The 12,706-nt window shown below is 42.6% G+C and overlaps 1 protein-coding gene across 1 annotated transcript; it reads right to left on the bottom strand.

Moving 5' to 3' along the window:
* Positions 1-3,762: 3,762 nt before the first annotated feature.
* LOC127767770 (uncharacterized) lies at positions 3,763-8,851 on the bottom strand. The gene is made up of 5 exons (XM_052293244.1): positions 8,699-8,851; positions 6,456-6,800; positions 6,246-6,321; positions 4,293-4,423; positions 3,763-4,210 (listed from the first exon to the last, which is right to left on the bottom strand). The coding sequence occupies exons 2-5, from the start codon at positions 6,753-6,755 to the stop codon at positions 3,992-3,994; spliced, it is 726 nt and encodes a 241-aa protein (XP_052149204.1). The 5' UTR covers positions 6,756-6,800; positions 8,699-8,851; the 3' UTR covers positions 3,763-3,991.
* Positions 8,852-12,706: the final 3,855 nt, after the last annotated feature.

Below are 12,706 nucleotides of genomic sequence, written 5' to 3'. Positions count from 1 at the left end.
AGAAGAGACAATTTTTCAGAATTAGGTGCCTTGTACTGTGTTGTTTGGCCGGCCACCTTTGGTTGGGAGGGAAAGGTCGTTAGGGACATTGAAGTACATATTTTGCCTTATGATATCTTGGACATTCTACACAGCATTAGATCAGCATAGGTAGCAGCAGATGAAATCCAACCAACACAATGATATAAAAGAAAGAAGAGGAAGAAAAAGGAAAAAAATATTTTGTATGTCATTAAGTTGATTGTGAGTCGTGACATACCCATAGTTGACCATCCAGTGAAGATATTCTTTTGTTGACAACTAGAATTATCACCTCACTTTTTATAATTATCTATGCCTCATGGGTCATAGTGTGACAACTAACTTATCTAGGTTTCTAAAGAGCGAGGACAATAATTAATGTAAGTGGGCTCTACAAATTGACACATCAGGTTTACCTTAGGTAAAAAAGAGAGGAGATGAGACATGAAAAAAAAATTAAACTATAGATATGTAACTAGCTGTAGCCCGAGATCTAATACATCATAGGTATAGGTATATTAAGTTGATCGTTTGTGATAGTTGATGTAGCAGCCAACTCGTAATAGCTATAGCGGCTGCTGCTAGCCCCAATAAGCAGCTGCTCTTTGTATGATTTTTGTTTCCCTTGATTTTTTTTAAAACTTGTTTTCTTAGTTAATGGCTGTGTGGTTTTGGGCTGCAGCCTGTAGCCGATCGATCGGCTTGGTTTTACGGTCGCAGCATAAAACATGGCAACCATCACAAACTATCACAATCATTTATATGTAATTATTATATTGCTAGGTTATTAGATAAGTTGTAGATGATATGTTGATTAATTTTAGAGTTATAGTTAACTATATTACTATTATAAACTTGTTTGTGTGGATATGAGCTGTCTCTCGCTCGTGTCTTGAACTTTGAAATGAATTATTCCAATCCAATGTAGCCGCAGCCGCAGCCGCAGCCGAACAAGACTTTCTATGTGGTATGCGTGACATGTGTCGCGTCACAGATTTCCCCTGTTTTTTCCTCTGTATTTTGCACTCCCGTTAACGTTGAAAATGCAGTTGTTGCCTAGCGATGATGAACTGACCGATGTAAACGTTGCACCTAAACTGAGGTGTCCAGAAGACGCCGTGGTCATGGAGGACGTTGCATTGGAAGTTGGAACAAGCCCAACTGCGTTTAGCTGGGACTAATTGAGGTGGGCGACATGATATAATTATTGAAAAAGGTTATACGTGTTTATTTTTTCTCACTAAATTCTTATCCGCACTGATATGTCATGCTATGAGTGTATTTAGATTTTTTTTAACTTCCTCTTATCTAAATCAAACGTTTGAGATGATTGTTAATAAAAATTTTGTAATAAAAATTTAGTAGGTATAGCAGTGGTCATAATTATTCTCGTAAGGTGTCATGATCAATATTTCGATCAGCCTACTGTTCTAATAAACGTGGAACTGCATGAGGGAGGAAAAGAAATCGTTTCATCAGTGATTTTAATCCTGGAAAAAAAATTAATTTGACAGATTAAGGACCACCCCTGTAGCCATAATCCATCGCCTTAAATACACAACTTGAGCCCGTGATGTTATACTATACACGTTGCACGGCGATCCCTTGCTAATTATTGAATTTGATATGATAGCGTCTTGCGCCGCCTACTTGACTGATTAACACCCTTAGCTATATTGTTTCTTCGATTGCATTGCAGACACACACTCAACATCATATCTCATCCACAAACATATTCCCTAACACATACGCCATACAACAGATCTCTAAAACTCACTTGGGTGTATCACTTCATCTGTTTTATATTATAACTTATTTGACTTTTTTTAAAAAAATACTTAGGTTTGATCAAGTTTATAAAAAATAGCAACACTTATGACATCAAATTACTTTCATTAAATTTAACATTGAATATATTTTGATAATATGTTTGTTTTGTATTGAAAACGTTGGCGCAGAAGCAATCTCTGGGTCTCTACCTTAAGATTACCTGGCCATACTATATATTTCTATAAACCTATCAAATTTAAATAAATTTGACTAAGAAAAAAAATGTTAAATGACTTATACAATATAAAACGGAGAGAGTAATATTTATGTGCATATTTAAATCCTACTTAGTGTAATAGCTCCATAATACTAATCTAGGGGCTAGTTAACAGTAGAATTAAGGAGAGTGCCTACTGCCTAGCTAGTACTAGCAAGGTGCTGCCTCCGTCATGTATTACTTGTCGCTTTGACCTTTTTCTTGTAACGTTTGACCATTCGTTTTAAAAATTAGTGTAAATATAAAAAATAATAAGTCAAACTTAAAGTAGTTTTGATAATAAAATAAGTCACAAACAAAATAAATAATAATTCCAATTTTTTTAATAAGACGAACGATCAAACATTACAAATAAAAACTCAAAGCGACAAGTAATATGAGACGGAGGTAGCTAAGCAATATGAAGGATTTTCATTTATGCAAGGGAGGCGTTACCCTAGTAGTGGCGTATGGGTGGAAAGACGGAGCAGGAGGGGTATGCGCTGGGTGTCCCGTCGCCTACGTCAACGTCCGTGTGCCCACCACGGCACCACCACGTCTTCTTCTTCTTCCTGGCTTCCTGCTCGCCTGCCTGCCCTCTAGTTATCGCGGTCGGCGTCAACGGAATGGAGACGTGTGTGTTGAACGGCGCCGTTGGGTGGATGATGCACTGCGTTGTTGCTGCTGCTGCGCGTGTGGTAGACGCCCCTTGCTTCGGGCTAACGAGATGGCAACCCGTTGATTGAGACCTCCCCCGGTCGCACACGCCAGAGATGGTCACTCTGCTGCTGCTAGGGGTGGGTATAAACACCGAGGATCAAAAACCGGAGGCTGAAATATCGGTTAACCGAATTGTTGGTTCATATGAGTTTGCGTAGATAACTTTGATTTTAGGGAATTTAACTATTTGTCACTTTTAAATTTGACGTTTACTATTTGTTATTCATATGTTAACGATACGTGGATCCTCATGTGTCAAATAATATACGGGTCTCGGTGACTTGCCACATCTAAGAGTGATAAATAGTTAAAAATATTTTCTCAATTTTCTGCTTTTAAAGATCGAAAAAATTGGACCGAAATACCAAGGATGACCAATTACCCACCCCTGCTGCCGCCGCGAGCCCATGACCTCAAGAGACAAACGCCAGCAGCAGAGCACAGAAATGCTTCCTATATTCCCTGGAGCCTAGAGGGCAAGCACGATGGAATTTTGTCCCTCAAGATAACGTACCCCTGTTTTAGTGCCAATAGGGTAACAAACTAAACATAACTTTATCATTGCTACCCTACCAAACATCGGTAATCTGGAAATTTCTTCTCACAAAAGTTCTCCTAAATTTTAGTAAGACTTCAAATTAACGTAACTAACACCAAAACTTTGGTAATGTTAAAGTGTACCAAAATTTTGACATTACCGATTTTTGGTAGGATTAATTTTTCTCAACAAAATGAATAAGTCCTTAAATAGTTATTAAAAAGGTTTTTAAAAAATAACAAGACAGATTAATATGATATATATCACTCCACAGCTACCCCAGATCAAATTAAACTTCTACATGTTTTAAAAAAATTAAAATCTAACTACAACTCATAACTCAGAATTCGAATTTGAATTATATGTTTGTAAACTGATATATTACACATCAATCTATCATCACAATTTTTTTAAAAGATTTTCTTGACTATTTAGGTGTCATAAAAAAAGGAAAATGTTTTCCCCACAAAATCTAGACCTTTAATAGCATGGATCATTTCCACAGGACATACAATCGTATTCTTTTAACGGATCCAACAACAGTACAACACCTGTTAAAACTGCTCCAGCAAAACGGTATGCTAGCAAGCCTGTCAAACATTTTCAGATACAATCATCAGAACGCCAATGTGGCGAGAGTCAGGGTGGAAGGAGGGACGCTGATTTCCAGAATGGTGGAAACCGGTTTACTCCGCAGAAGGGAGATACACGCGGTGGAAGTTGTTCATGGTCAGCTTCCTCCGGCAGGTAGGGCACTTCTTCTGAGCCTGGATTGAGGCCTTGATACACTGCTTGCAAAAAATGTGACCGCAGATGGTCGATGACGGTTCGACCAGCTCGTTCATGCAGACAGGGCAATTGAAAGTTGGTTCCTTCGGAACGGCCTTCTCAGGTTCAGGGAGTGCCTGCATTACCACCAAACGCTGCATTATTTAACTGAACATCACAGACCTGATAGGTGTATTGAAGAAATTCAAGTTTGAGTACATTGCTAGGTGTGTCAATTATATGTATCACAGGGCTGGTGCTGATGTTGGAGGATCTCTGATGACCATGCCTAGGATACCTGCCCAGAGTCAGAGATAGTAGTATATCCACATGCTCATCAACTGCATCCCCTGGAACAAAGCAACACACACCACATTAATAAATGGAAAATGTGGTCTAAACACATGCGGGAAACTTTAAAGAAGAAAAGCTGCGAGAATTAGTGCCTATGGTTTATTTTGAGGAGAATTGGCAGATACTGTGAGATTGAATAGCATTTATCATATCCAGCTTGTAGTTTATAAGCCATGGCAATATGGCATACTAAAAGAGTACATGTCTCAAAGAGACCTAAAACATCTTTGCAACACCTAACTTGAACTATCCTACACATTTTGACAGGTGTTCGGTTACTTCTCACAACTGTGACTTACACAGAACCTCGTTTTTTCAATTCCTATGGTCCATGTCATAGTGGAAAAAACCGGACCGGGCCGGCGGTTCAACCTGAAAAAACCGGAACCAGAAGTCTCCACGGTTCGGTCCAGCTGAAAGACCGGACATGCATCCAACCCGGATTGAACCGGCTGAACCGGCCGGGTTTTGAATTAACCGGGCATTAAACCGCCTTGGTCGGACCGGTAAAGGAGATATACATGGGCTCCAGTAAGGCCCAGTCCTAGCCCACGCGGTTGTTTTTTACAAAAATCAGAGAAATACTTGCAGGCGCGAGGACCCGAACCTTGGTCTACTAGGTTAGGGTCTACTAGGTTAGAGCGCTTGGCTCTAGCCATCCCACCGTTCTTTCACTTGTGTGATAAAGAAAATACACATTGCTTACATAAGTTATTGAACCGCGGTTCAACCGGCGGTTCCCTGGTCAGACCGTTGGACCGGTGAACCGAGAGGTCCTCCGGGTCACTCACCGGTCCCGTTTTTTCCACTATGGTCCATGTGCCAGAGCTTCATACTTAGGCTTAGCTTTAGCCCTCTTATGGCACTTTTTTTTGGGGGGTGGGGGAGGTGGCAAGTCACACTTTGCCAAAGGCTAGGAAGCATTAGAATAAAATAAATGATCCTTAGTGCTGATTTTTCTGCTAATGAATCTTACATGGTAACTTGCTATGTCTAATGACCCAACCCAGTGACATCTACAGATAGCAGTTGTAAGAAAACTGAACTTTCTGAAGTCAGAAAGACTACTTTGTGTTTGTGGCACTCTTCTCCCCACTACCACACAAGGCAATCTCAAGTGGTGGTGTGAGTTCCTACACATTATTTATATGCTATAGTCAATAGGCAATATCAAGCAGCAGCCTGAATCTGTTTATCTTACAACCAAATAGCGCGTGTATAAAACTTTGGTTCTGATAGGAGTGCGGAGCTGTACAAGAATATTGTGTATAGTTGGCTAGTTTCCATTCTTGCAGGGGCTCATAACAAATGGGCACCTAAGTTGGCAACAGCCTCAACAGTTATTCATGTAACTGTTGTAATTCTTGATGCTCAGAAACCAACAAGTGGAAGACGCACTAACCATAGATGTAAAATCTCTCATACCTTAGATGCTTGTACAATTACATGGGCTACCACGCTGAGTTTAATGGGGGGCAAGTGGGGATCAGGGATATGGAATATGGGGACGTTCCCACTACCACGACTCACCCAACAGGGGTAGACTATTCCCAGATAGCATAATGTTGGGAGGCAACAAATCCCATATCTCCATACCCTAAAAGAGGAATTTCCTGCTAGGGAATGTGGAATGGGTACGAATTGCTATCCTATGTTGGATACACACAATTTAACTAGCATAACAATTCACACTAATCTGATGCCAGATAAATAATGTTATTTGAGAGAAACTGATCACTATAGAAAACAAAAGGTATGAATAACTAGTTCCGTTCAAATGCCAACAATATGGACGGGGAAAAGGACGTGCTGGGGTACCTGCTTGTCCAGGGGTAGTTTCAGAATCATCTTCTATGGTCACAACAGGTTCTGTCCTTGGAGCCTGCTGCCTCACCTGAAAAATAAAGGAAGCAACAGTGCAACAATGATTCTTTCATACTGAACTTGAACAATCATATAATAAAATAAAAGAGCAAGAAAACAAATATGTGTGCATGCAGAAATAAGAACCAAGCACAAGGATCATACTTGAGGGAACGAGCTTGCAGAATAAATCACAACATCATCATCGATATCATCCACGATAATGGGACAACTACTCATTCCAATGTGCGGCCCCGCAACAACTGCTGGCACCAAATGCTGCGAGGTTCCAGCCACAGCCACAGCAGAAGTCTGGGCGTGTGAGACGAGCACACTACTGGAAGGTGATCCCCCATCATCAGCTCCTTCAGCTGGGAGTGAGTTCAGGTCCGGAAGAAGTTGCGAAAGCAACTTGTTAGTCCGCCGCCTCTTCGGAACCCTTCTTGCAAAATCATGAGAGCTCATACTGTTTCGATGCAACCTAATGGCTTGAGCAATAGGAGCAGGAACCTGCAAGTTTCAAACCTCAACATAAAAAAACAACCACAATTCCAACTATTAGGATTGAATACGCCTTTACTCTTTTAAAAGTATGAGCTAGGGATTATGCCCTGCTCTCAGTCTACACCCACCTATCACTTCAAAATCCAAAAACCCAACCTAATAGGGAAACTTCATGATTTTCCACCACCCACTTTGGTATTCTAGCCTCTCGGTCTAGGATATGCCATCAACCCATCGTTTCCATTCTAATTGTTAAAATGGCACTGTCTAGTGTTTTGTCATCAAAGCCCTGGGGTATGCCACTTTGGGCATCTTTGCAAAATATTTTCCACTTCCATTTTTCTCTTTTGAACAAATGGCAAGTTTGGTGTACACATTTTGCCACTGGCGAAAGGCAGCATCACCAACCTTCCATTCACCTAGGTCCCAAGCGCCAAGATACTAAGTCATCCTCGTCACTAAGGTCCAAGTGGTCTGTCCAACGCACAAGGCGTAGATAATCGAACTAGCATACCAGAAACTTGATGTGAAACCTTCATATTTAATCAAGTTGGAATTCTTCCTATTTTGGTGAATTGAGCTAAATGTGCCTGACAATCCAAGGGCTGAGTATACAGACCACACTATTTTGACGCGCAATAAAGGAGCTGTAGCACGCATTGACACAAAGGTGACCATGCAGTAGATATCTTTGTGAGCTGGGAGTAGAATCGAACAAAATAGATCCTATCTCTGCGTGCGCAAGATAGGAAGGCACAAGAGTTGTGTCTAGTAGTTATCCAATTGGTTAGCTTTTGTCGTTTCCTTTTATCTATTTATTTCCTAAATAGAGTGCATGTCCTTGGTACATGAACTAACTCGAGTTGGTTTACTAGAGCTTCTGTACAAAAGTGAGTACCACATAAAACCAGAATGGATTTATTAGGAGGTCCTACACGTTTATGTTACGATTCGCAGTTTGTTTTTCTTGCTGAAGACGCTAGGGCTTGCGTCATATATACTGCAACTATTGTAGCCTAGGGTTTGTTTTATTCGTTTTTGCATGGCTGTCATCAAGCATGTCTCCCCAGTACAAAGATAGATGGCACTATGGCAGTTCGCCAGTTCCATCTGCTATAAGTTGAAGATTGCTGCCGCCTCTACCACTCTACAGTTTGGTGAAGGGGGCGAGTCCAGGGTGGTTAGTTCCTGGTTGCATCACTTGATCCCCACAGGAAACCTGTTTTGTTCATGATCCTGGAAGGCGCACGGGTAGAGGTTTGTCTAGGGTTTATTAGCGCGCATTGAGGTTTGTTAGAACCCACTGTAAGCTGGCCTTCTTGATGTTTTGCTTCAATATCAAGATACTTTTTGGATCGTGTTTTGCCGTTTTATTGCATGAGAACATCAAAATCCCTCTACTTGAAGATGGAAAATATCTTGCATAGAGCTATCATAAACTAATAGGTAGCATTTCAACATTTAGAAAACAGGCGCTGTGGCGTATCCTAAAGTGATATCGCAAACCATGAAATTTCCCAACCTAATTATCCGATTAATCGTTTCCGCAGCTTTACTCGGCTCATATCCTAGACCCACATACATAGCACCTCCTACCTACAAAATTCTTATGCAAAGGGGGCGGACCTAACAAGCCGATTATCCATTTCCGCTGGTTTATTCGGCTCATACCCTAGACCACACACATAGCAACTCCCCTACCTACATGTTCCTACGCAGCGGCGGATCCAACGTCACGCATGGGGGTTTCATCTGAACCCCCCCAAACATCCATTAGCACAAGGGTTAAGACAAGGGGGAGAAAATCTCCCGGATTTATTTACAAGGGAAAGCTAAGGTTAAGTCAAGGAGAAAGCGCGTGGGTGTAGAGGAATGGTAAAGAGGGTCTGCGCGCGGGTGCTCACCGGCGAGGGGCTCGGTCGGAGGACGGCGGCGCCGCTGCCTAGCGGGACGGGGATCGGCGGTGCTCAGCGTCGGCGGGGAGGAGGGGCGACCGGCGGCGTGCGGCGGTGCGGGCGGGCGTGCGGGCGAACCCAGCGAGGAAGGGGGACGCGGGGGTCGACGACTAGGTCAGAAGAGAAGGGAGGAAAGGAGTTATAGGCCAATTAAAAGTTGTCGCTTTCTTCTGTCGCTGGGCTGTTCGTTGTATGGGCCTGACGATTTCTTAGGGGAATAGTCTAGTTTAAGTCCCTTAACTACTGACCACAACTATTAAAACCAGTGCAATTTAACTCCGTCGAAGGTTTTGGAGGAAGGTTTCGCTGACGTGTCACCTATGTGGTGGTGCTGATTTGATCTCTGTCCTACGTAGTGCTTATGTGGTATTAGAATTAAAAAAAATGTGAGACTCATTTATCATTCACATAAGGAATGTTGTGGGACCCATATATCATCCTCTCTTTCTCAATCCCTTCTTCCTCCTTCCTCCCTCTCCCTTCTCTCTCTTTCTCTTTCTCTCCCCCTTGGTCGTCTACAGGGACCGCTAGAGCAGCGGTGGCGGTGGGCGGGGCCCAGAGTGGCGACAGCATGTCCCGTGGGTGGTGCCGCTGGCCACATTCGAGGAAGCCGGAGACGAGACGCCGCCGAGAACTCATGCCCACAAGATATAAACGGAAAGAAACCCTACTCCAGCCGACGCGCCCCAGTCTCTCTCTCTCTCTCTCTCTCTCTCTCTCTCTCTCTCTCAGCTCTTATCGGCTCCGATGACCTAAGCGCACACCTCCTATCGCCGCCGCCGATGACGACAATGAGAGAGATGCCGAGGCGCTGCTGCTCGCACAGCAGGAGTCGGACGAGGTGGCATCAGCACCACGATGATGAAATGCGAGAGCGGTGGTGAACGAGGACGTCGTCGATATGATGGCACCAAGGGCCACGACGAGACGAAAGGAGGAGGAGGAGGAGGAGGTGGTGGTGGTGGTGGAGGAGGGGCGAGCACAAGCGACTTCTACGTGGCGGCTCCAGTCGGAGACTAATGAGGTGAGTGGCTCCCTGATGAGGATCATCTGCGCTAGTTCTTGGTCACCGAGGTTTTCACGAGGTCACCGCCACCGCTGTTCTCATCTCAGGTGACAACAACTCCCAGTGGAACTGATGGTCTTTTGTTCGATGGTGATGGTCAGGGGGGAGCAGCTTCCTCGTCGTCGTTACCCCAGCCGGTGTAAGTGGCTCCTCATCCCATGGTGAGGATGTCCTTCTCGGCCGTCACCGGCGACAACTTGATGTTAGCCATTCCTTTTGTGAATGATAAATGTGTCCCATATTTTTTTAAATTCTAATACCACATGAGCGTCATGTCAATACCATGTAGGACGAAGACTACATTATCATGGTTACGGATAAGACATATCTTATATCCTACGACTTATGGAATATACGAATACAGTATACCTTCGTGTATACGGTATAACTCCGTATACGATAAGGAAAATAACAAGAAATTATGGAAATTATCATCACGGGCAAGTGAATAGCATAGTCCTATTCAGAAAGGATTGGGTTTATACTATATCGTGTGTGGTCCATAGTATCCGAGTTCTACGTGAAGACTAAGGTGATTCACGGTATAAAAGGCATACCCCCTGAGGGGTCTGGAGGAGGGAATCAGAGAGCCAGCACCACCACCATAGTCTACAATCCGGAGGACGTGAAGCCTATTCGCCAGGAGATCTCGACGAAACCATCTTGACAAGGATCTCGCCAGTAATCTCCAACCATGTTTTTTGAAATTCTTTTTGGCCAGAGGGTTGGTAATTGGAATCCAAGCAATTTTGAAATAAATTGTGTAGCGAGATTTATAATTTTGGATATGGATTATGTGGATAAAGATGCATGTAGAATCCAACCCATATTTTTAAAAGTTTTTGCCCAGAGGGTTGGTAATTCGGATACAAACCAATTTGAAATGAATTGTGTAATGAAATTTATAATTATGAATAGTAAGGAAAAAAAAAGTCCCATTTATATATGTTCTCCTGTTTATAATATGCCGTAGCATTTTTTTTCATAGGAATGGAAAATTGTCTCTTTTTTTTATCTTCATTTATATACCAAATTTGACCTTTATTTGTGGATATATAGCATGTGTAACAACATATCAATGTTATCTAAAATCCACATAATCTGTTTATGCTTTTGTATCGCACTCACTTTTTCATGACGAATAGATTTTCAGGAATGTCTAAATTACTTTTTTGTCGTTGTATTTGTGCAACACTCATTTTTTTATGTCACATGCCCGTGCGATGCAACGGTACAATGGTTTCACTTGGTTCGCTTTTTTTTTTCTATATTTTTTCTCACTATCATCAGTTATATTAGGAGGGCAGCTTGTTTCCGTGGAAAAGAAAGTGTGCAATATATAAGAGGGTGGGAGGAGGACTACTCCCTTTTAAGTAGCAGAGATAAATTTCCGAAATATTAAAATATATTAGTCATCATTTGTGTCACACTCACCTCTTACGGCAAAAAAAAAACATGGAATGTATAAAGAGAAAACCTTTTGGTCGTCCTTTTAGCCACACTCACTTTTTTACAATGATTAAATTCATGAAATATAGCTAATGCTTTTTTTCGCTGCGCTCACTTTTTTTGGTAAATAGTTTATTTAATATTAAGAAACACTCACTTCCCTCTTGCTCCCGCTAGTTTGGCAGCACGGGAGTACGAGACGGAGGTGACGTGTCTTTGTGGTGACAAGTAGTGGCATTGAGCGGTATGGCTGATAGTTATGACTGACGACGAACAAGAGTGTTGGCATCGGGCGACTGTGGAGCCTATACCACCTAGTGGACATGGTGGTGACGACGTGCAGCGACAGATCGCGCGGTGCTGGATGGCAGCGGGGGCTAAGCCTCTGCCCCTCACTCCGCCACCGGTGGCGAACTGGCGACGATGTTTAGTTTGCAGAGGATGGTGGTGGCCCAGTTCAGTGGGTGGCGATGCGTTAGGGACGTCCGGACTGCACGACACATCTCAGGAGATCCGATGTGGTGGGGATGGTGCAGCAACAGATAGCATGGACTAGTTCCACTTCTCCCCTCCTGTCCTGTTGTGTTGCACCGAACAAGAAAAAATCGTCGATGGAGAACGAAGCTTAGTCTTCTAGTTCTTCCTTTTGTGTTTGTATGTTTTCCTCGGTATTAAGGTGTAGAGTCAAAAGAACTCGTGTATCTTTTTGGCTGCGTATATCCTCAATATTGAGGTATACTCGCTCCGTCCCAAAAAGACTCAATTCCTGGGTTTTCGTGTCCTACGTTTGACTGTTCGTTTTATATGATTTTTTTAATTAGTATTTTCATTGTTGTTAAATGATAAAACATAAATAATACTTTATGTGTGACTTATTTTTTTAATTTTTTTTCATAATTTTTTCAAATAAGACGGACGGTCAAATGTTGGACACAGAAACTCAGGAATTGAGTTATTTTGGGACGGAGGGAGTACATGCCAGATTAATGAAAATATATTTTCTAAAAAAAAAAGAAACACGAGCATATAGTGTACCCCTTGTGGTGCTTTATCATTTAATTATAGCAAACTAAGTACAGTCACTGTGTGTCGTCCTGCTTCTTGGGACAACTGGTCTGCAGCGAGCTACAAAAGCAAGAGCGCATGACTATACTTCTGTTGGATGATTTGGAAGGAGAGGAATGTGAGAGTGTTCCAACTTCCAAGTAGAATCTCGTCAGGCGCCGGAGGTCGCAGAATTCATCAATCATCAATGAGTAGTGGACATGGAGGATGGCAGGCTGAGGCGCCGGGGTTTACATTTCGTTTTCGAAGTGAAAGTCATTTTCCACTGGTTTACTGAAAACCGAAGACCAGCATTTTCATATAAAAACTTTTTTGTGAACCCTGAGCGAGCTTAGATGCATAGAGCAGTCTCTGTGTAGTCCCCTTGTGTGGCATCG

The sequence above is a fragment of the Oryza glaberrima genome, chromosome 1, assembly GCF_000147395.1.
Source record: "Oryza glaberrima chromosome 1, OglaRS2, whole genome shotgun sequence".
Lineage (NCBI taxonomy): Eukaryota > Viridiplantae > Streptophyta > Magnoliopsida > Poales > Poaceae > Oryza > Oryza glaberrima.
The sequence above is the reverse complement of the archived record's forward strand: the minus strand, read 5'-3'. Positions and strand labels throughout refer to the sequence as shown.

Excerpts from the sequence above, each read along its gene's own strand:
- LOC127767770 (XM_052293244.1), bottom strand. The coding sequence starts at position 6,755 with ATGAGCTCTCATGATTTTGCAAGAAGGGTTCCGAAGAGGCGGCGGACT. Across the intron at positions 4,424-6,245 it reads AACTACCCCTGGACAAGCAG|GGGATGCAGTTGATGAGCAT; the intron begins GTACCCCAGCAC and ends GCTTTGTTCCAG. Across the intron at positions 4,211-4,292 it reads TAATTGACACACCTAGCAAT|GCACTCCCTGAACCTGAGAA; the intron begins GTACTCAAACTT and ends GTGGTAATGCAG.